The sequence below is a fragment of the Desmodus rotundus genome, chromosome 2, assembly GCF_022682495.2.
Source record: "Desmodus rotundus isolate HL8 chromosome 2, HLdesRot8A.1, whole genome shotgun sequence".
Taxonomy (NCBI): Eukaryota; Metazoa; Chordata; class Mammalia; order Chiroptera; family Phyllostomidae; genus Desmodus; species Desmodus rotundus.
The window spans coordinates 167,513,656-167,538,705 of NC_071388.1; the positions used below are offsets into that span (position 1 = coordinate 167,513,656).

A 25,050-nucleotide genomic window follows, 5' to 3' on the forward strand; every position below is an offset into this window, starting at 1 on the left:
GTGTAGCTATCATTTATCGAATACTTACATTATTTTGAGCACTATGCTAAGTGCTCTACACATATTGTCTCATTTCACTCTCATTTCAACCCGATGTGGCACTATGCTTATTACCCCCATTTTACAGATGAAAAAACAAAAGGTCAAAGCAGGCCTGGAATTTCAAAATCTTTTACAGGATATTTTTAGAGGGTCAATATTTAACATACTAAAGTTTGCTGCATTTATTTAAGTAGTTTCCCTTTTCAGCATAAACCTAAAGAAGTTTTTATTAGCAGTCAAATTATTTTTAGGTTTTTTAGGCTCACAGTAAAAATGTAGACTTCCAGTAACCCTAGCAGACCAAACATGGCTTATTTTAAGCATTTGTTTATTATTCATTCATCATTTGTCTTTTCATTCAAGAAGTATGTATTATCAACTGCTATGCTCAGAATTCTGGTGTAGACAAAGAAAGAAAAAGCTATTTCCCACAATCATCCAAGAAGATTTTTAAAAATAAACCTTAGTTTTAGCCTGTGACAACCTAGCATGTTGGACACTACAGTGGATCATTTCTCAGAAATAATCATGAAATAAGACAAATGGCTAGAAAGAAATTTAGACAGCAAACATTTTGTCTCACTGAACCTGAGCCTCTATGCCAATGCAAAAATATAAGTAATAAAATAAGTATTAGAGATTTACAGAAAAATGAAAAATCAATGGATTGATTTTAATTAATATATTTTGTTTATAAAAAGGAAACAAAAGTATGTCTGCATGGGGTTCTGTTAAAGTAATCAATAATATTAGTTTCTGTTTGCAAACCTTCTGCATATTTTTCAACAATCTGGTCAAAATCGATCTTCACATATTCGTCTTAAGTAGGCAGTCTGACTAGATTTATCCATCTACCTTTCCTCAGAATAACACAAAGGGCACATTTTTATTAATTTTATTTTCAAAATGTCTCCTTCACATGAAGCAACAGATGTATAAAAATATATAGGAAATGAATTAAAGGTGAGTTTAGCAGATTTATAAAGTCCCATTTTATGACAAAATGCTGTTCATGTCTTTATTTCTTCAGAATTGACTCTAACAACTTCCAATGGCCTCTGCAGTTGAAAGAATGCCACTAAAATATCCTTACCAGAAAAGTCAGCAGAAATTTGTACCATACTTGGCAAAGTTTTCCAAGGTTTACAATTGTTCAGAATCATTTGTGTCTGGTTTGAGTACAGTTTTTGCTTTTCCAACACATTTAAACAGTACATTTGAAATAAATGATAGCACAGTGACCAAAACACAGAAACTGGCTGACTGCTTATTCTTGAAACAAATGTACATGCTGAGTCTTCATGTACTAAATAACCAGAAATTCTCCCAAAGTATCTCCTCTGTAGAACGCAATGTTTATTAAAGAATGAGCAATATACATATGTATATATAATGCATATGTATACACATGGACACATGTTATATATGCTATATTATGTATACAGACAACTATATATTCTCTCTATATACACATAATATATTTGTGTGTGCATATACATATGTAATGTATAGAAATGTGTAGAAAATTAAAACTCAACAGCCCCACAGGAATTATTTAGGAATTAAACCACATAGGACTTTTGAGGAGTGTCTTACCACTAACATGGTTTAGAGTAACTGGCACACAATAATAATTAAAAGCAGAGTGACTTTTAGCTGGTTATTATTGCTTTTAAATCCTCTATGTGAAATGTCAGCCTATCATGCCTATGTTCAGGGAGAACTGAGGCAGTAGGATTTAGTCAATCAATTCATGTAAAAAAAATTATTTGTAAAATTACCTGTCAATATAAAAATGATGGCTACCAGTCACAGCTCAGCAACCAGCATTACCTGGCCCTGGTGAACACCTAAGGCTCTTCCCCTTACTATGTAACAGACATGCAGAGACAAAAATGTGGCCCAAATGAAAGAACAGATCAAAGCAAAAAATACAAGTAGGAAAAAATACAACTAAGCAACGAAGAGATAGCCAACCTATCAGATGCACAGTTCAAAACACTGGTAATCAGGATGCTCACAGAATTGGTTGAATTTGGTCGCAAATTAGATGAAAAAAATGAAGGCTATGCTAAGAGAAACAAAGGAAAATGTACAGGGAACCAATAATGATGGGAAGGAAACTGCAACTCAAATCAACAGTGTGGACCAGAAGGAAGAAAGAAACATCCAACCAGAAAAGAATGAAGAAACAAGAATTCAGAAAAATGAGGGGAGGCTTAGGAACCTCCAGGACATCTTGAAATGTTCCAACATCCGAACTATAGGGGTGCCAGAAGGAGAAGAGGAAGAACAAAAAATTGAAAACTTATTTGAACAAATAATGAAGGAGAACTTCCCTAATCTGGCAAAGGAAATAGACTTGCAGGAAGTCCAGGAAGCTCAGAGAGTCCCAAAGAAGCTGGACCCAAGGAGGAACACACCAAGGCACATCATAATTACATTACCCAAGATTAAGCAGAAGGAGAGAATCTTAGAAGCAGCAAGAGAAAAGGACACAGTTACCTACAAAGGAGTGCCCATAAGACTGTCAGCTGATTTCTCCAAAGAGACCTTACAGGCAAGAAGGGGCTGGCAAGAAGTATTCCAAGTCATGAAAGGCAAGGGCCTACATCCAAGATTACTCTATCCAGAAAAGCTATCACTTAGTATGGAAGGGCAGATAAAGTGCTTCTCAGATAAGGTCAAATGAAAGGAGTTCATCATCACCAAGCCCTTATCATATGAAATGTTAAAGGGATTTATCTAAGAAAAAGAAGATAAAAAATAAGAACAGTAAAAAGGACAGCAAACTCACAGTTATTAACAACCACACCTAAAACAAAAACAAAAGCAAACTAAGCAAACAACTACAACAGGAACAGAACCACAGAAATGAAGGGTTATCAATAGGGTAGTGGGAAGGGGAGAGAGGGGGAAAGGTACAGAGGATAAGTAGCACAAATGGTAGGTAGAAAATAGACAGGGGGAGGGTAAGAATAGTGTAGGAAATGTAGAAGCCAAAGAACTTATATGTATGACCCATGGACATGAACTATAGGGGGGGAATGTGGGAGGGAGGGGGTGGGCAGAATGGAGTGGAGTGAAGGGGGGGAAATGGGACAACTGTAATAGCATAAGCAATAAATATATTTTAAAAAAATGATGGCTACCTAAATCCTTCCCCATCTTTTATTGACCCCCACTATTATCCTTTACTATTTGTACTTGAACTTTGTATGGATTTTATAGTTCAGTGGACATGAGCTTGAATCCTGGCTTTGCTACCTACTAGCTGTGCATCTTTTTTTTAATTTTACAATTTATCATGTGCATTTTATTATGTCAATTATACTTCAATATTAAAAATTAATGCCGTATCAGTTCATTTTAATAGACATTTCAGAACAAAATAACTGAAAAAAGTATGGGAGGTAATTTTGAACAGTAGCTGACATTCGTGTTCACTTTGACAGCACATGTACTAGAAGTAGATGGCGTTCTAGCACTGAAGCTAGGCACACGTGTTCAGTAACAGCCCACTAGCTGCGCAACCTGAACCTAGTTACTAACCCCTCTGAGCTTCACTTTGAATTTCTTAACTCTGAAAAATTCTCAGTAGCATGACATGCCTTACATAAATAACAAAGAAAAGGTACTTCCTCATATTAGGTGCTCATTTAATATAACTATCATGAATGCCACTTAACCTTGGCCCTGGACCCATCATCAGCTGCACACCCCTAAGTATTTCAGATTCCTTGGGCAGTACTTACCTATGGTGAGGCTAAATAGAGAATTTATATTTTCTTCCTAAGATACATTTAAAATTAATAGGAAACATTTTTCCTGCTATCAACCCTGCCTCTTTAAAACTGTTTATATAAGTGATCTATACTCACTCTTACCTTTATATTACTATACAGCTTCCTGCTTTCTTCTGTTCCTATAAAGGCCTCACTCAAATGTTATCAACAAAGATAATCAACTCTACAGCCTTTGCTCATGCTCAAAGAATATGTTCACAAAATTTAGGAAATGCAAAATCCGCTGGAGGCTAATTCATACCCCTTGCAGAAAGAAAACTGAAGCTCCAAACTGTGAAGTGATCTTTCCCACCAGCTAAAGCAGATCGGTCTGCCTCCAGGACAAGCTCCGTGGCCTCCATCCTCATCACAGGTCAGGGCTGTCCTGGGAATCCGTTGACTTCCTTCATTCTTCTCTAACTCTCCTCTCTGCTCCCAACACTGGCCATTTATGTTTTTTAGCCCTTTTCCCTTGTCTTTATAACCTCTCTTTCTCAGAATCCAGTATTTTCCCCTTCTCCAACTACACCTTTCTTCAAATAGCTCCCAAATCTGATCCCAACATCATTCCCAGATTGTGAATAATCTGCTAGAAATGTTCTCCTGAAAGAAGCATTGGTGTCAGTGTTTAATCTCAAATATTGGGTTCAAATGTAATTGGATGACTGGCAAGAAAAGCTCTGAGTCTCTACATTAAAAAAGTTTACTGGTATTATTTATTCATCTGACAAATCTTATCCAGCACCTATTATGCAAGAGCCACAGTGCTGACGCTAGAGATACAATCTCAAACTCAATCCCAGCTATAAGTACACACAGGACATACACTCCAGGGCGGCAGGTCCAGGACAGAGTCAGGAGGGCATGGCTCCATCCTGTGAAGCCCCACCCACTCCATTGTGCACCACCTGCCTGCCCAGCCCACAGGGTACAGGCAAGGGTTCAACCACATCATCATCCAGGGGGATCTGGAGGAGCTGAAGTTTGTGGCTTTTTATACCAAAGATGATGAGGATAGCTGTGGCCAGCATGAACTATGATCCCAAGGTGCCCGAGGTGCTGACCTTGAATTGAACAGTGCCATCTAGAAGAGTGGGGTGGAGTCTGGCAACACGTTCTGGCTCATAGGAAAAGAATCCTGAGCTCACATGCTCCAGACCTGGACAGGCATACTGGGGCACCAGGGAGAGAGGCCAAGCCCTGGGGGCAGGTGCCAATCTCCAATTTCCCATGATCCCCCAGGGCAGAACCTGAGCCCTTCCAGTTCTTGCCTTCAGCTGCCTGTCCCCAGAGAGGAATCACTGGAGGCTTTGTTTGGCTGTCTGTGTCTTCCATTTAAGTGGAAGACCCAGACACTAAGCAAATAACAAACCTAAAGGTACAACTACAAATACTTCAAGTGGATGTTAAAAGGGGCTATGAAATAACCACATCCTCATTTCCTGATAGGTCTGTGGATGCATCTTCACTCACCCTCCCATTCATGACAACAGACTTAATGGGGGGGGGGCGTCCCTGGGGGTACCGTGTAGGGCTAAAGGAAGTCAAAATCCCTTTGCACTGATGAACCTCCAGTCTTCTTGATCTCATTTAACTTCAGGGGTCAGAATCATTAAAATTATGCATGCATTGTGGTCTATCAGTAAAAATATTAAAATAAATTAAATATGCTATTTCTTCCTTTATAATAGACTTTAAATTAGATTAAGTAGCCAAATTGCAATCAACAGTAAGAATAATAATTCTCATCACAGAGTTCAAAATGATGATATGTTTTTCTGCTTTCTTCTAGCTTCAGAGTAGATATTTTGTAAAATATCTTCTAATGAATGGTTCCCAAATTTATACTTTTTAAGAATAAATTTGTAAAGTCATTCAAACTTTTATAATGAACATTCAACTAATTTACCATTTTAATGTGCATCCACAGTTGAAAACTATAAGTCAATATTTATTAGAGCATAATTTATTTTAAAGAATGCCTTTATCTTCATATGAATTACTCCTAAGTCTAACAATAATGATTAGCCATCTAAATATGAATGTGGGAATATCTCTCTAATGAACACAGAAGATGAATTACAGTACAATTTATACATGGCGTTCTATTATTCTGTAACAGAATAATATAGCTGGCCTCACATGGGCTGTGTCATTCTGTGTAAAGGATTTTCATTTCTCAAACTCTATTTCATGAGAGGTATAATCACTCTTATTTACAATGCGGAATAACAACACTTGCAAGACACGTAGGTAAGTATAGATTTAAAAATTAAATGTGTGCCCAGCAACTTCTAATTGCGCTCATGTCTGTTTATTATTTCTTGGACAGGTTTCCATTGAGAGGGCAGAGAAAAGAACTATTATCCATTCTGTTCATGGTTACCCAAGCCACACTGGGGCCACTTACAAAGTCCTTCTCACTGCCACCAGGTTTTTCCTGAAGTTTCATCCACAGTCAATTAATAAGGAATGATGCAGTGTCTTTCCCCATATAGAAGCAGCTCTAGTGTTTTTCTAACTTTTTATTGAAGTACAACATTCATAGTGAAAATTATAAAAATCATAACTGTTAGCTTGATGATTTTTTGCAAAATAAAAGCACTCATGCATCAGAAAGCAGATCAAAAAAATAAAAATAAAAGGTTACCAACACTCAGAAGCTTCCCTCATGCACCCTCCAAAGGGTTCCAAAGGTAACCACTTTCCTGAACTTTTTAATACCTATATAAGTTTTGCCTGTTCCTGAATCTTAAATAAATGGAATCACACAGTATATATTCTTTTGTGCCTGGCTTCTTTCATTCCATTTGTGATATTTGCCCATATTGTTACAGGTATTTGTAGTTAATTCTTTTTCATTGCTTTATATTGTTCCACACAATTATTTACCACTTCTACTGTTGATTTTTTCTTGGTGTTTTTTTTAGGTTATTATGAATAATCCTTCCAAGAACAGCTTGTTCAGGTCTTTGATGAGTAAACAGCATATCTGTACTTCTCAGGTATACACATAGGAATGAAATTTCTGGGTATACATATGTGCTACTTGTATATACTTTGTACTTATTTTCAGTTCCACCAGCCACATATGAGGGTTTTGTTTCCTCTACATCAATATATCCTCAATTGGGCTTAGTCTTATAACTCAAGGAATATTTGTCAATGTGTGGAAACATATTTCATCAACACAACTTGAGAGACATTAGTACTCTCATGTGGGTAGACACCAGGATGCTACTCAACTTCCTACAATGTACAAGACACCTCGTGCAACAAAGAATTACTGTATTGGGTTCAAAATGGCAATAGCTTTGAGGCTGAGAAACTCTGCTCTAAACTCTCACTAGCCATGAGTAGATTTTTATTTTTTGCATTTAGCCTTTTCAGAAAGCACATAATGGCACTGTATTGAGGTTTTATTTTGCATTACCTGATAACTATATGTAGTCATTTCGAAGTCAGAGTACCTAGGTCCATAGGTGGCAATTCAATTTAGGTTCCCAAATTCCCACTCTAATCTAAATAGCCATCCTTATTCATTCAATCTTTGACCCTAAAGCAGGGGTGTCAAACTCATTTTCATCGGGGGCCACATCAGCCTCACGGTTGGCCTCAAAGGGCCGAATGTAACTTTAGGACTGTATACATGTAACTACTCCTTAACAGTTAAGCAAGAGCTCAGAGCTACTGCCGAGTAGAAACAAGGTGCTGGGCCAGATAAAATAAGGTGGAGGGCCGGATTCAGCCCTCAGGCCTAGTGTTTGCCACCTGTGCCCTAAAGCATAGGTCCTAGAGTCCAGTTAACCTAGCTTTGACCCCAGACTTTTCTACCTAGGCAAGTTATTTAAACTCACTGAACTTTCATTTCTTTATTAGTAATATAGGGATACTAATGACCATATTCCAGTATTACTCTTACAATTAGATATAATATAGGTAAGATCTCTGGTACATGGCAGATTATCAATAGGTATTATTAACATGGACTAGAAGTATTAGAGATGCAAATAGGTTAGGCTAGAAAGAGCACTGAATTGAGAGTTAAGACTTGTATCCTAGTCCTGACTCTGCCACAAACTAGCTGTGAGAACTTGGTCAAAATATTTAATGTCTTAAAGTTTTTCTTTTATTCATCTATGAAGTAAGAGAGTTGTATTGGGTTGGCCAAAAAGTTCATATGGTTTTCTCCATAAAATAAAAGACAGATTTTTCATTTTTATCCATAGCTTTATTGATATGGATATTTTGAACATATCAGCTATCTCTCACATGGTATAATGTTGATTATTCTCAATTTGATCAATATCAACTTCCGTTGGTCTACCCAACCATAGAGCATCATCTGGCAAGAAATCTCCAGCACAAAACTTCGCAAACCACATTTGACACGTTCATTGAATCAGTCACGGCACCTTCTCCTCACACCACACAAATCTTTTTGTATGTGTTTCTGTTGCATTTTACCTTTCTTGAAATAATAAAGCATAATGTGCTGAAAATGTTGTATATTTTCTTCCATCTTCAATATTAAAATGGCTTCACGAAAATTAACCAATTTTGATGTTTTTTTAAATGCACACTGATATGACAGTTGTCACAATACAATCTAACAAAATTGTTTCAAATGGAGTTAAGACTACTAAGTGCTACTAGAGCCACCTTACAGAAGAAAAACAAACAAACTTTTTGGTCAACCCAATGCTAGATATAAGGTTTTTCTGACTTCATTGTTGTGTAATTCTATACATATAACAAAGCCTCAGCCATCAATGAATTCATAAGAAGGGAAGATAAGATATGTACAAAATAAAATAATAATCATACCAATTTCTGTCAAATATGCTGAGAAATACAGAGCTAGGAAAAGAGAAAGGTTACTACCATTAAAGCCAAAGACAGGAGAGGTTTATTTTTGCTGGAAGAATCAGGGAACACTTTATGAAGACAATAGCATTTGAATTGGGACTTGAAGCATGGATGAAAACAGAGAGGAAGTTCAGACATGAGATGGAATGTTGAAACAGACAGCAGAGTGAACATAGGCTCAGGAAGGGAAGCATAAGACAGGTCCTAGGGGAAAATGAGTCATCTAGAATGACGGTAGCATAGGATTTGTGAAAGGAGGAAGAACATGAGGTAAATAGAGAGTAGGTATAAAGTGGTTGGAATGCCAGAAGAATCAGTATTTCACTTGGTTGAAAACTAAGATTACACTGCCAATTATGGAAGGAGGGGGCACGCAACCCTGACAAAGCTCCGAAGACTCATCTGATAACTCTAGAAACAAGGAGCTGGGGAAGGGGGCTAGAAATTAGGTTAATCTGAAAAATGTCATAAAATTTTAGATGAGAGGGAGAAAGGGTTTTGAAGTTAAAAGACACAAAGAAAAAAAGGAGAGCGCTAAGTACTTTTTAAAGAACATCATTGAAAGAACCTGATATTTGTTTTGTAATAGAAGAAGTAGAAAGGCATCAAAAATAACCAAGATTTTATGTCTGAGTAACCAGAGGAATGGAAGCACAGGGAAACATTTTGTACTTTCCTCAGCAGGCATCAACAAACAGGCTCAAGGCAGCTAGGCTAGGCTGCTCATCTAAGAAGTGTTTCTCAAACGACAATTTACTGGAGACTTTGCTATGTTTACACATATGCAACAAAAAGAGGGTTCCACTGTCAATTTAGGAAACACTAAATATCATATCTTCCTCTTAAATATTTACATTTAACGTAAACATAAAGTTCTGGGAAATTGTGTAAAGGGGTGTGTGTGTGTGTGTGTGTGTGCAAAAATGCTAAATCTTATGGAACATTAGTGTTGCAAGGGACAAAGTTTAGAAACATGAACACGTGTGCCCCTAAACTTACTTTTATAGAGTAAGTATGTGTTATGAAAGCTCTCTTTGAGATAGTTCAGTATCAGGTAGAGAAGATCATCCGGGTGAACATGTCTAAGAGATGGAAATAAATGTAAATTGTCACCAAAGATAAAACTGAGATCTGCAAACGTAGATTTAGGAATCTCCCACCGGAGGAGATAGCTGAGATTACGGGAAGTGGCTTTGCAGGGACTGGAGCAGTTAATGGGAGGGTGTGGAAAGAGCAGCCACTCTACACTTTAATGAAGAGAGACTGAATCGGGACTCGGTGGCGTGGAAAAATTAAAGAAAACTTATTCTAGAATTAGCATCTTCAAGTTACTCAATAAGTTACAGAGTTACCACCTAAGCAGTGGAGTCTAGGACGGTCTCAAACATGGAATTCCAAACCCTCTCGGTGGCATCCCAATCTTTATAGGAAAGTGTAAATCAAACCAATATTCCACCTACAAGTCCTAAGGCCTCGTCTGCTCAGATTTAAACTCATAGCCTTGAATTGGCCTTAAATGCCCCAATGTTTAGAGTTGCAGGTAGAATTCCTCAGGATAACACACTAATTGGCATAACCTTTAGTTTTCTGGGTCTAAAGTAAATCGTTCTCACAGAATAAATACTAGATTCTGGTGTCTGGCAGAAGAGGGGGAAGAAAAAAGGAAGAGGAGAGACTGAAAGAGTTTTATTTAGACATCTGCAAGAGAGATACCCTAGCAGGAAACACTGGAGGCTGCTAGGGCCCTTCGCCAGAGCAGTGTTGACAGAGCCTCCATTAAGTGGGTGAGGGAGGCTAACTGGCCTACTGTGCTGAGAGGAAGAAGCGGAAACTATGGCTTGGTAGGTAGGAAGACCGATAAAGTAAAACAAGTGAACCAAATTATATACACCGGTCACAATTACTCAACTTCAGCAGCTCCACTTCCACATGAGTGTGTCTGAAAACCGGTATACAGAATTAATAAGAATATTTATATAAAGTTTAGGTCAATGGTCATTTAGTAGAGCTGTTTAGTTCCTCACAATGTATTCAAAAATTGTTTTTTCATTTTTTAAAAAAGCAAATATCGACTGTAGGAATGAGGGTGGGTGAGGGAGGGGAAAATTAGGATGATTGTAATTGAACAACAATAAAATAAAATAAAAATAAATGAAAAAAGAAATAATGGATCCACTTTATAAGTGAAATGTACTTTAAATAAATTGTATTTTTACCACCCTATACCATAAAAAATTGTATGTCCATTGGTAAAAATTTTATAAATATATGATTCTTAAGAGAGAGAAAATAGTCTTGCAAGGTTATTATTATTTGTCAAATAAAATATCGGATTTATTTTCTCTCTAAAAATAGATTGTTAGTATGTTAATTTAGGAAAAAAACACAATAAAGTAAAATATTTTAAAATAACAGAACATGAAAGTGTTATGGCACTCAAGAATAAAACAAAACACCTCAAAAAGTAAATTTCAAGCATATTTTAGTGTTAAGAAACTTACAGAAAGCAAAGTCTTAAGAAAAGATGAATTGGATGGCTCTTGTAAAATTATATTTTAATAATTTCTATTAATGAAATCATAGTGAAGTCATAATGAAATCTACTTCTAGTCATGCACAACCTCAAAGCCACTTCCTTCAGCTGCTGCCTAGGAAAATACTATTTATATTATGGCAGCAACAAATCTCTTCTGTTTAGAAATACTTTCAAACCAACTGCTTTATCTTTCTTTTCCGTCCTCTTTCTTTATTCCTTCTGGAGACAGTATTTTATGTTCTAAAATTCCTAGTGAGTGACTCATGTGTGACCTGAGAAATCTATGTACAGTCATCACAGTGAATCATATGGCCCAGAGGACACATGAGAATTTACCTTGGTCAGTTTTTTCCCCCTTGCTCTACCTCAGAAGAGAAAATCTTTACAGATATCATAGGTATTAAATAATTCTGAGTAGCTAAGAAAACACTTCTAAGGTGACTCAAATCACTCCCTGGCTAATGAGAATGGGTTATACCTCAAGGAAGGACTGAATGGCTGGCCTGGTCTCTCAGATTATCTTAAGGTCTCCTCAGATTATCTGTTATGAAGATGCACCCTGTAATGGCAAGCCACACCTAACTCTTCTTGTTCTTAATGTCAGTACTCTTCAGTGTTTCTTCCCTGACTTGCTGTGAGTCCTTGAGCTTCAGTTTTCTTCACCTATGAAATGGGTTTCCTTTCTCTTCACAAGGATATTGTGTAAACAAAAAGTATAACAGAAGTAAAATTTTTTTTCAAAACTCTTGCTATGAGATTCTACACAAACATAGGACATCATTATTCAAAATGACATTATTTGCAGATTTTGAATGGCCTGCTTTTTACTCGTAAACTTAAAGGCAATGCTTAAATAAAAGTCTCTCCGGGATGAAATGAGGACAAAGCACAGAAGCTAGTAAAAAGCTGCCAGACTTGTGTGTACAGTGATACCTGGGTGTGATGATCTGCACATAACTCCCATCTGTTATTTTTTAATTTACCTCAGCTGTTTCAATAATGTGACATTGTTCATCATTTCTCTATACTTTCAAAATATTTCTTTTTCTCTCTTTTAACCTCAGACCATTCCAGTTATGTAATAGAACATTTAGCTATTCTCCCAATTATGCAACTTTGCTAAGCTTCTCCATGTAGATGAAAAGTGGCAACTCTGGAGACATTTCTTGGCGTCAGACTTTATCCCAGATAAATAAGAAAATAAAGAAAGAAAGAAAGAAGACTAGCTGAAGCAAAGTGAATTTCAGAAAAGTAAAGGAGACATATCTAGGGAAAATTTAGAGGGACAAAAACGAACTTGAAACACGAATTTCTAGGTGTATTAATAAATATTATGTAGAAATGAAATGTTTGGGGAAATACAGGAGTAAAAAAACTTAAGTTTCACTGTAAAAATTCTAATATGGCTTCTAATCTCTAAGAGGAAAGTGAATGTGACAGGCAGTGTTTCCCAAACATATCTGATGCTTTTGTTCAGAGCATCTCAGGGGAATGATGTTCTGTGATGAAATAGTATTTTGGAAATATTGAGACTAAGAGTTCAGTTTATCAGATTTGTCAGTATTAACAACAGAGCAGATGGGTGAATAAATGGCTACTGACGTGCTAGCCCTAACCAAACTTTCAGCCACACATCCCTCCATATGCAGAAGCTCAGCTCTGTGCTGGCCAATCAGGAATTCTCCCTTTCCCCAAGAGCCTCCCAAACACTTCATGCACTTCTGTATTCCCACGCTTTTGTTTGGACTATACCATCTTCTTGATATCCTTTTCTCCTTTTTCCTCTTGCCTGTCAAAATTATCTGCTCCCTTCAATGTTGGCCCTCAAATGTTTCTCCTTCATCCATCACTATGCTTCCCCTGTCCTTCAAATCAGGGCAATAGTTCTCAAACTTAGCTGTACAATTTAAAATATCTAGAGAATTTTGAAAAAAGAAAAAACCCCTGAATGGTGCATTTCATTCAGTGATTTTGATATAATAGGTCTGAGATACAGTCCCCGCATTAGAATTTTCTTTAAAAACTCCAGTGATTTTAACACACAATGTTTACAACCTTTGCTTTGCAGTTCATAGTAGTTTATATCTATACTTTTTAAACCTATATCTTATATCTTATATCTTAAGTAGTTTATATCTTATACTTTTAAACCATAAAAAGGGGGACAGCTAAGACATTTTAGAGGGGAAACAATCATTTTCTTATTCATAGTTCCCCTGTAGCTATAGACATTTTTTAATGAAATAAATAAAGGAAAAATCCACTTACATTTCCAATGATGATGCTAATCTTGTTAAAATGTTTTCCAAATTACTCTGCTCTTCCATTTCTATTTCATGTAAATTATAACATTTAGAAAAGTGGCTCCCAAATCCAGCTAGGACTCAGCATGACCTGGCTAGCATGTAGAAACACATCAGAACTTTCTACTCCTCAACCTATTAGACAGAGTATCTGAGGTTAGGTCTTCAGAAGATTGTTTTGGTTTGGTTTTGTCTTGGTTTTGCAAACTGCAATTCTAATGTCAATAGCAAACAGATTCATTTTGTGAATCACTGATTTAAAAGAGAAATTATGTAATTTGTGGCTTTTGTGAAAATATTTACTCATTATAGTAATGTTTGGGAATGTTCAGTCCAGAAAACAATATCATAAATTTACCCCACTAAAAATAAATAATTTTTACAAGATAATAATCATAGATTTGAGAGAATATACATTATGAAAGAGACACAAGTATGATTTGGATGCATAAGGAAACATCATTTTAATTTACTATTTTCAAGACCTCCTTTCCATGTTATAGCTTTAGTGGAATTGAAATTGAATTGTACAAAATTATATAATTAACTATATTCAGCTTCCATTAAAATAACTAATTTTCTCATCTCTTAACATGACACTTGGTATACATCAAATCTCCAGAGGAACTTGGAAAATGTGGGAGATTATTATGGATGTAATATCTCATGTTTTAGGCAATTAGGTGAAGATTTTTTTTAACTTTTAACTTTTAAAACACTTTAAACCCAGAATCTCAGGCATGCTATAATCCTGGAGTCAGGGGAGTCACATGTGACCCATCAGCCACCTGAAGTTCAACAGAACTTCATTATTCTGTTAATATGTTTTTCCTATCCTCATTGCCACCCACATATCTTTAACATGAAATAAAAATACAAAGTATGTGTTCTCTCTTCAATGACTGAATCTACTAAGGATGGACTAAAGGAAGAAGAATTAGAAAAAGCATAAGAGCTTTCATAGAGTGTTAATGGCATCAACTGACTATTGCATATGCTTCCCATTAGTAATGCACTTCCACATCAACCCTGGACTTGGCCATGTGGCTTTTTGATTTTTTCAATGGAACAGTAGCAACTTGACTCATTCAGACTCAACCAAAGCCTTCGAAAAGTGTAAGTTTCTGCTTCCTCTCTGGGATTCCTGCTATTACCCTGAGAACGTGTCAAAGCTAGCGTTCTGGAAAGATATGAGAGGTACATAGAGGAAACCCAAACTGCAAAACCAAGGTCTTCCTAGACCGGCCAGCTCCCAGCAAATCCACAATCTGGCCACAGTTGCATGAGAAAGCCCATTTAGTTCAATCAAGTTTGGCACAAATCAGAGAACCACTCAGCTGATCTGTAGACTCCTGCTGTTTTAAGCCACTATGTTTTAGGGAGATTTATAAACAGCAACAACTAATACAATTGTCTTCAGTGTTTGAAAGGCTATTCTGTAAAAGAGCATTTGTATCCTTCTCATACCAATTCTACTAAGAAAGAAAAGTAAGTTGTACTGAATGGAGGAAGACAGATTTCCATGTAATAAAATACTTTCTAACAAGTCATAGTTGTGCAAAGGTAGAACAGGCTAGAGACTTTGAATTCCCTGATTCTGAAATTATTCAATTTTGGGCTAATGTTAATGCATTTTACTCATTCAAAAGTTATATATTTCTTCATGTATTTCTTTACCACTACAAAATTATGTACAGAATATCATCAATATGTATATGATATAAAATATAGTTTTTTTATTCTTTACTATTAAAAATAAGAACCGAGTACCCATGCCCGTAGTAATCCTTTGGATGTTGCTTCAAGGATTTTCAGTCAAGATTTACTAGCCATCACTCACACTGAAAATGGAGAGTCACCACAACATGGTCCTAACTAGGCAAATTATTCATTTCAAGGGTCACCAGCTAGCAGCCTGTAGCTGGATTTTGTTTAGTCTCTCAGAGGCTTTAAAAAATGTGAAATTAAATGCTTTTTTTTCCCCACCTACCTTGATTCCTGTAGGGTAGCTCAAGACATGCCCCCTTCCACCACCTGTGATGAGGGCTGGCCAGGGACCCCCTGGCCAGAGGGAATGTGTATTGTTTCAGGAATGGATTGTCACTCCCTCCTTAACTCCTTTTAGAAGCAGCTTCTGGTCCTGTGACTGCTTCTTAACCTTTCTTTCTGCACATACACACTGAAGTGATCTAGTTTAGAGTCACACATAGGACACATGCCTCCTTTTTCTGGGACGCCTTATAACAAGCCTCAGACTGGAGGAGGTGCAGGCTCTCCCTGTCGGTGCACTTCCCTGTAATGTGAGTGATAAATGGCAAGTCCACACTGGTTAGTCCGCCGGGTAGTTTTTCTGGAATATACAAACACTTAAGCAGCTCCCCAGTTGGGGGCTCCTGGGCTGCAGTTCCCAATGCTTCTTATTTCGCACACTTACAATACTGGCATGGTCCCTCTGGGTATTTAAATTTGAAGACTGGGCAAATGCATATTCATGACACACAGTCCTCTAAAAGTTGTGGAAAACCAATGATGAGTTCAATACTTATTTTGGCCTCAAAAATCTTACAGGTATGCAGGAGAATTGCTGGCCTTTCTCAAATAATTGTAATAGAATGAAATGATACACGTAGCTCACTTGGGATTTCAGAGAAAAAAAATTGGATGTAGCCAAAGCAAATGCTTCATTAATAGGCACAGAAATTAGCAAGAGCCCCCTTTTTCTACTTTTCTGTTACTTCACAAAGACATAACCACTGAAATAGTTATAACCATTTGGAATCTTCATTAGAGGAAAATATCTAACAACCAGATGGCCCCAAATTGTCATATGCTCCTACTTTTATCCATTTTTTAAATAATATAATTTAAAAATGACTGGACTTAATGGGATTTTCCTTTCCTTCCTCAATTAGGACTCAAAAATTGCCACATTAGTATGTCACAGAAACAGTTCTACTGTTTCTCATTATCAGTGGTCTATAATTTGCTCCAAGCTCTTTGATCCTGAAAAATGTCAAATTAAATATTAATGTTTTTAAAGCTGAAGTGAGGACTTTTATTTAAAAAGCCCATGACTTTTGATGCTATAAATAATAGGTTAATAAATATATAATTAATATTTAAACACCTGTTTTACTTAATAAACAACTCTTCTAAAAACAATACCCTAAGATCCTAAAGGCTGTAGCCACCAACACACTAAAAATGGACACCAATTTGACTAAGAATTAATTCTTCTCCATAACGAAATATAAGGCTTTAATGGAGCAGGCTTGGGATGTTCTGCAGATAACAAATCTGGAAGCTTGAGCGTCTGCTCTGTCAAAGGCACTGTGACATGCCCCATAGACTTCCAGCAGCTCCAATTCAGGAAATGTTGGATTTCCCTCAATTAGAGCTCATATCCAAGTGGCCTTAATCAAAGACATAAATAAACTGAAGCTTTCCCATGAGAACTCACAAAATTACGTCATGTCCAGTGACAGAACTGAAGAGATTGGGTTTATAAATACAGCAGACTTCTTTAACCTTATTCCATCTCTACAGACTTACAGGTATTCTTTAGTATTTTTATTATTTTCAATTGATTCTTACCTAAACACTATATGTAACAGGCTGACTATTCCAAATATAAAATTTTCCTGATAGCATAAACCAGTAAATTATCCCCAGGAATTGCATAGCCTGACTCTCCTCAAATCAAACATCAGGAATCTCTGAAACGCCACTTCTAAATCGTACCAATGTCTGCGATAAATGCAACTATCTCCAACCTTCTCTAGCTTACAAAACACGACTTGCATAGCTACCAAGTTAGAGACATCATCCTGTATTCTAATCCATTCTTGTTCCTGGATCCATAGCAAAAATTATTAACTGTGGATTTACTACTTCCTGATGGAGCTGCACTTAAGACTCTATGTCTGGAGCTTGACTAAAAATACACTAAGATTTTGATGAATGGCAGCCCTTAGTATTAATATTAATACCAAATGTTGCCACTGCTAGTGATGATAAGTTTATTGGACGTAATTTAAATTTGTGTTGACTGTGGTTGAAATAATACAAGCAGGAGTAAATTGTTTACTGCTTATCTTTAACATGTGTATCAAATTACAGTTTATCTGTTTGTAATGAACACTTAGAAATTAGAGCTACTTTGAGTACAACTGAGGAAAAAGGGTATAACAATTTCTGATAATTTCCTTCATGTTAAACATTAATTACCATATGCCTTACATTCATATGTGTGTGTTGTTTTGCTTTGACCTTTGTAATCTATTTTAAAGATCAATTTGTGTCTGTTCCTTACTTTATAAGTCAATCAATGGATGACCTGTGACCACCAGCTATAACATCCTGACCTAGATAACAAAAAGATTAATTTTAATAAACATCTCTGTAATAAAATACATTTTTCTTCTAATTAGCATTGTATCTGATAGTGTCATTAACTTTCAATTCATTTTACTATGTCTATTTCCAGAAGTATTTTCACTTTTATAGCAAGAGGGAATAAATTAAATATAATAATTTTTATCAATTCATTATCCCATAAAAAGCATCATTCATTTATATCTTCTTTAAAAAATAGCTAAAATTCAATATCTGGCATGTAACAATGTGACCATTGCAGATAAATTCATTTTCTCTTTTCTCTCTCTCTCTCTTCTTTAAATAAACAAATTCACAATCACTTTTGTCTTAGAGCTCAAAACTGGCATAATATTTTTTTAAACATAGGTGGTATTATATTTCATATTTGATTTACATACCTCTTTTTCTGATGAGCAATTCACTGCATTAAAAAAGAAAAGATGTTTAATATATTATGCTACTTCATCACTTCATACATAATTTTTTTCTATGTAATCACTTTTCAGTTTGATGACTAGGTACTTAATATATTTCTGTTTAAAGTACATATTTTTGGTGAGGGAAAGGTGTTAAAAAGAGACTTAAGTCAAAGACTGCCATAAATACTTAAATATTTATGAGATAAAACTATCAATGTCCAATAATGTATTACAATTTTTTATATTTTGAGGTGACTTCGCATTTTATATTATCTGTGTATGTATTTTATTGTTCCCAAAATACTGAAGGAAAAAGGTGTGAAACATCTGAATAATTGAATACTATCTAAATACCTTGCCTTGAAAACTACTAGCAGTTAGCAAAGTCAGTCAAGTGTCCACCTTATTAATATGTGAAAATCTCAAATGTGGTATATACCCCTGAATATTAGCAACCTTCTGGTTTAGCATTGACACTGATGTTAATACATTGAGCTTAAATATGAGAATAAAGAAAAATGATTATACCCCAAAATGGGTGTGTGATTTTAATTGTGCAACTAATATTTCATAATATTCCTCTATGAAGCATAGATCATGACCTCAAAATTAGAATTCAGACACACCAATAAGGTTACTAACCATCCCTATGAGGTCCACAAACAAAATTAGAATCTGCCTTTCTTTTCCTAGGCTTTTTTATTCCATGCTATTGCTTTCTACATTTCTATGTGAAGAGACTCTGCCTGCCAAGAACACACTCAGAATTCCTCTGCTAACAGATACTTGTAAAAATAAAACTTCTTTAAAGGCATGGAGAGATGAAATAGCACGTTCTACAGGCTGTGGAGACCTCAGCGTGGTTCTCATTTCTCTGGGGCCCTGGCAGCCGTTTGACTTGAGCTTGACTGTCTCAGATCCTGGAGGCACAGACCGCTCTCAGTTCCAGGGCTGATGAAGAATGATTTATATGATTTCATCTATGGTTTTTTAGTGCTACTTCGGATGGAAAGTCACCACAAAAGTAACTTCCACTTTTGAACTCTGAAGAGGTTCAAAAAGCTGTTGGTTCCAAAGAACACTAAAAAAGGCTTAACATGTAAGAGAAGTTTCTATTTATTTTTTACATTCACCTTTTTCCTACCTTTACAAAGAATTTAAAGCAACAAACATAAAATGATGTCCATATAATAAAATTTAATAAAATATCAAATCAAGTAGAAGATAGTTATAATAAAAACCCAGACTAAAGCTCTTCAAGGTGGTACAATTCAGGTAAGATATTTTCACTGATGCAATTTCATTAGGAGAAAAAGACTTTTCTTCTTATCAAGTGTAAGATTGATCTATTCCATGGGATTATAGAAAGTTCACTAAGAAATATGAGTATGTAGTAATATGAAAGTGTCTTCAGCAATTGTCCATGAGAGTTACATAAAGGTACTTTACCTGAAGGGTGTTGTTAACTATTGAATCTATTTACATAAAGAGATAAATTGTGATTACCAAAAATAAAACTCTGTGGTAAAGCAGAAAAAGAGATGTTTAAACGTCAAAGGGAATGTCTTTATTAGAGACCTTCAATATCAGGTGTGATCCCCGCCTTGGATGTTACAGGTCTACATAATTTTATTTTCTAAGTGTTGAGGAGCTAACTCAGTGTGGTTGAAAACATTAATATACATTTTGTGACAGTGGTTCCTTCCTGGAAAATCATAAAACCTGAAGTGTATCTCTTGAGTAAAGGGAAAATCTCTTTTTTCTATGCAAGTCTGAGCTGCAGGAATGTCTGCAGGCAGAAGTGTTTGAGATGCATGCTTATATATGCTCAGGGCTGAGTGGTCTCCTTGATCCCAAAGTCACGCATGATATGCATGAAAAATATCACATACCCTCCCATCTTGGCCGTAAAGGAAACTTGACTTTTTTCCTTGCATCATAGACCTGCTGTAAAACTATTAACCTAAAATTTCCACAAAGGACTTTAAATTATAGATCCGGTAACCTAACTGGTGAGATGATTTGGGAATCGCCATTGTACGAGACAGACATTTTTGGAGGCAGAATCTAAATAACAATGTAAGATTCCTCCCGGTCTTCCCAGGATGGTATGTGGCCATGGAAGTTCAGTGTTCACCAGGTTGTAGTGTAAAACCTCACAGCCAACTTTCAACACTTGATGAATGACTTTCGCTGTATGAAATTTAGGGAAATTATGCTAATGAAAGTTGATGTTAATTCAGCCTCAAAATTAAATTTTAAGAAATTTTGCTCTTCTCTCTCTCAATGCATTTAGTCATCACTGAAATATGTGTCTTCCATTACAATTTCCCAGGACATTGTTACTTCCTCTTTAGCACCCACCATCTGCCCGTGCCATTGTTCTCTAGGGATGTACTGGATCAAATGTCCCGTGAGGGCAACACAGTTTGTTACTCTTTATCACGCCTAACCTCCCCAGTATCATAGCGCAGATTCTCAGCACTTGTAGCCAGTCAAAGACGGCCAGGTGAATTCAATTAAAGCTGTGGGTTCAGTTGCAGGAGAAAGCAGCCTGTATTTAGAAATTTGAATGTTTGTCAACATGTCAGATATTTTCAAAAAAATTTCTTGACTGATCTCTCTTAATGACTGATATTTTAAATGAATTATATATAAACAGCCAAGATATTATCTCACAAAATTTCTGTTAAACTTGTAACTACCACATACAAAACAGTCTAGCAGAGAGTTGCTTACCAAGTAGATTGAGAACTAGTGTGCAAAGCCCTTGGGAAGTGGGTGCGAACAGGTGCACAGTAAGAAGGAAAGGTCTGGTACATGGGTTCTTGACCGGAAAGCAGGTCTGAGAAAGATGTCTCAGTGTGAAAGGCTGGGCAGTCCTGGGGGGCCCAAGGAGACAAGAGACCTAGGAAATGAAGGCTGGTGAAGGAAGCGAAGTGGGGGCATGAAATGTGGGCCAAAGATGACAAAGGCACACTTAAACTACTTCCCAACTTGCTCAAAAGTACAATTAGCTATCGGAAAGCCCATGCTGTTTTTAACTGAAGAACAACCCAAAACTTTCTCTGAGGCAATATGCCTGGTCATTTGAATCCTGTATTCTACCGTCCACCTCCCGTTGTCTTCATCACAGGCATACCCTGAGGAAGGCAAAGCCAGCCGTCAACTTGGAAGTAGACCAGTCAGCCCTGCATCTGGCCCCAACCTGTTTTCAGTCAGGGACCATTTCTACACTTGCTTGAAACAATTGCTAGGGTGAAAGTATGTCCTCTTCCATAGCTACTTTTTCTCTTCTAACTTCCCAGGATCATGAAGCAATCACTCGAATTTACCAAATTTTATTCCAACTATCTAGGCAAAGAATCTCAGCTTCCACAAAGGATCTATTCTTGTTATAAAAAAGAACGGTAGCACAGCTGAGTTGCAACTACCTGTGAGTGGCACCTAAGCATATCCATTCATCAGGAGCTAACAAGGATTTGGCCAACACCAGTGAGGAGGGACCACCTGCATCATCACAACAGATCCCCAGTGGGGTAATACACTGAAGATGCTGGCTAAGAGGGTCCGGCTTTACCCAACACAATGTTGCCTTCTGGAAGTTCTGCAGGTGCCCTCTGTGAGCGGTGCCTCAGCAAAGCTGACATCAGAATCATCTGTGCAACTGTCGTGTCTTTTTGAATTCATACATGCACTTGGAAGAAATTAAAAATTAAAATAGAGAACTGGGACAACTTTTTAGGAAATATGGCAAATGGATACAAATTTGGGGGTCATTTTGGATGTTTGATTATTTGCTGCCATTGCTGTATAAAATTAACAAATGTATATTTAAGTAGACATAGATTATGATATTAAATACACATGTATAGATTTAAATGTAATTTACCTTCAAGAGAAGGTTATAAATGCATTTGTGCTAGAATTTTGTTTAAAGCATTCCTGAAGCATATATTACTATTAATAATACTATAATAATGCTTAATAAACACATAAAAGTTGCCACATTTTGTATAATCATACTCCTTGAGGTCCACTCTCATTTATTACGTAACATCCACAGAATGCTAGGAATTCCATCCACAAACTTCTATTATCCTGTAGTCAATTCCAAATCAACAACCAGTGACTACAACTTGACTCTAACATTTAGTACTATTAAAATGTAGCATCTTCGCTTCTTTAGGATATTATTTTGGGGGTAGCACAAAATTGATATATAGTTTACATGCTTTTTAATATTCTGTTTTAAGAGGCAGAAAGTGCTTATGTCCATTTTCTAGCTACTTTAAAATTCTTAATTCCCAATTCTGAACTCTAAAGTACATAATAGGTAACGAAGAATCAAGAGTTAAAGAGTCAATGAAGAAATTGCTACAATCTTAGAGAATGTCCATCCTCACAAAATAAAACCTTAGCTCAATCAATTATACTGTATCTATCCTAGACATGGAGTCCACCACAGTGTAAAATTTATCTGATTGCTCCATTGTTCCCTTAACTGCTACACAAATACTCCTGAACTAGCTGTAAAATGGACTCTCGAACAGTAGCTATCAAGTTCAAATTTGTCTCCACACACATTACTGCAAAGAAGTGTAGCATTGGCAGCATTAAAACATTACCTCTGGGTGTAATCAGGTGAAAGAACCAAACACAGTGTTTCCCATTTAGAGAGCTGAGCAACCATTAGAAACAGCGAGGGATTGCACAATGTTTTAAAAGTTTTTCCAATACTATGTCATTCGTGTGCTTGAAGAGCTAATATGTTTTTAAAATTATGTTTTCAGTTGATAAGAGCTTGTGCACAGAATCTCAGAAAATAGAAAATAGCAGGAATCCCTTGGTATGTATGAAGTTAAACTTTAGGCACACTCTATTGCTTTGCTGTAGCTTAGTGCCAGAATTCCCAAGTAAAGAATGGAGGAGAAAAATTCATTTTCCTGATGGCCCTGAGCCACCTGGGATGTAGCATTACTTACCTAAAGATGGGTCTTTGGAGATGTTTCTTCCTGATTGTGACATGGTCATCCATTTAAAGGTGAGGGTATAATTTCTTCCTGGAAAACCACTCCAGAAATCCAGGGAGGGAATGTGGAAGCTTATCCTGATCTATTGTGCTGCAAGGAGCCCAGAAAGAAAAACTAGTTTCCTCTTTCTCTTTTTGGGTGCTGGGAGAAAACTTCCCTGCTCTCTGCCAGCTGAGCAGTGTGTCCATAGAGGCCACATAAGACAGGCACGTCGGGGCACTCCCCCACAGAGCAGGGTGTGCAAAAACCACCAACAGTCACTTTGATACAGGCAAGAGAAGTGCACGGAACTCTCAGAAAGAGAACAAAACAAACAGAAAACTGCCTTCCCCGGTGGCACCCAGGTAGGAGCTCCCTAAGTGACTGCAGCCATGAGAGCGCTCCTTCCACATGCTGGTCAAGCTCAACTCGGAAAAGCTAAGTCCCTCCCTGTCTTTAAGGCAGGCTGCTCTGAGGCTCAACTTTTTCTTCAAAATAAAAGTTGTACAGCTGGTTCAGCAGTCCCATGTGAGTATCCTCTGAAAGTTTGTTCTGTTAAAATAAGAACTGTGTACAAATTCATGAAGAAAGAAGGGCTTGGGCTGTGTGGCTGGCTCTGCTTCAAGAGATGATAATTCTTTTTACAATCTTGCTTTTACTAACACTGAATAAAGTATGGACACGACTCATCATTTTTGGCATTCATAACCTAATAACCTACACTTGGCTGAAGTCAAAGATGTCATTTCAACTGATAGAAGCCCATGTGAAGCTGGCCAGAGCCACAGAAGTTAGAAAAACAAAAATTGCTCAATTCTGTCAGTGACATTGTACCCAAATGTAGCTTTCCAACTAAGAGGGGGCACTACAAAAAAAAAATATGTAAACACACACACTTTTTAAAAAGTCCCCAAATTCCCTGGGAACCTAAGGTTTTTATATTACATGATCAAACTTGAATTTATGAAAATAAAAAGAAAGAAAAGTAGATGTAAGAGAGAGTTGTGAACAGCTGAAAATAAATGACATTAAAAATTGTTTTATTTGGATGACTTCGACCCACACTGCAGGAACTTTTATTCTCGTTACAGATAACACAAGTTGTCATATTTTAATAAACTTATTTTGGAGGGATTCCTGTATCTGAATCACAAACAAAATTCCTACTCAATTAATAGTATCATGAGACTCCAGGCCAGAGGTTTAGTATGTAATACAATAAACCATCTCAAACCATGACTAAAATGCTTTTTAAATTACCCGCGTAATAAAAGGTAGAAAACCTGAGAAACACACATGCCTTTCGTTAAATGACCCATGAAAGTAAGGGTGAGATGACACAAAAGGGGGATATGATCTGCATGGTCTCAGTCTGTAGTTCTTAGCGGTCCCCAGATATTTCCGCAGGAGCGAGAACACCTTTTTACTTTCCTCCCAGAAGAGAGACACAGAAGGAGTAGAACATTAAGGAAAAATCACTGAATATATTGAGCAGTTCTAGTAGATACCTTTTATTTTTCTAATGAGATCAGTCTGAGAGCCCTGAACTAAAAATAAAGCAAATGGATTCTAGTCTTAGTTCTATCACGCACATGCTGGGCCATGGTGGGGAAATTTCCTGACATATCTGAGTCCCTGGTTCCTTGTTTGTAAAATGAAGTTGTAATATTAATTGAATTCTAGGTTCCTTTCGAGCTTTAATGGTAC

General features: G+C 36.6%; 1 protein-coding gene across 2 annotated transcripts in view; it reads right to left on the bottom strand.

Moving 5' to 3' along the window:
* PDE1A (phosphodiesterase 1A) overlaps positions 1–23,807 on the bottom strand; it is a 219,929-nt gene extending 196,122 nt beyond the window's left edge. Inside the window, exon 1 of one of the 2 annotated variants that reach the window (XM_024561559.4) lies at positions 23,317–23,806. In XM_024561559.4, the coding sequence (XP_024417327.1) occupies positions 23,317–23,369 (53 nt within the window). In that variant the 5' untranslated portion in view covers positions 23,370–23,806. Of the gene's footprint in view, positions 1–23,316 lie in introns of both variants that reach the window. The other variant, XM_053918830.1, reaches the window with a different exon arrangement.
* Between the last annotated feature and the right edge of the window lie 1,243 nt (positions 23,808–25,050).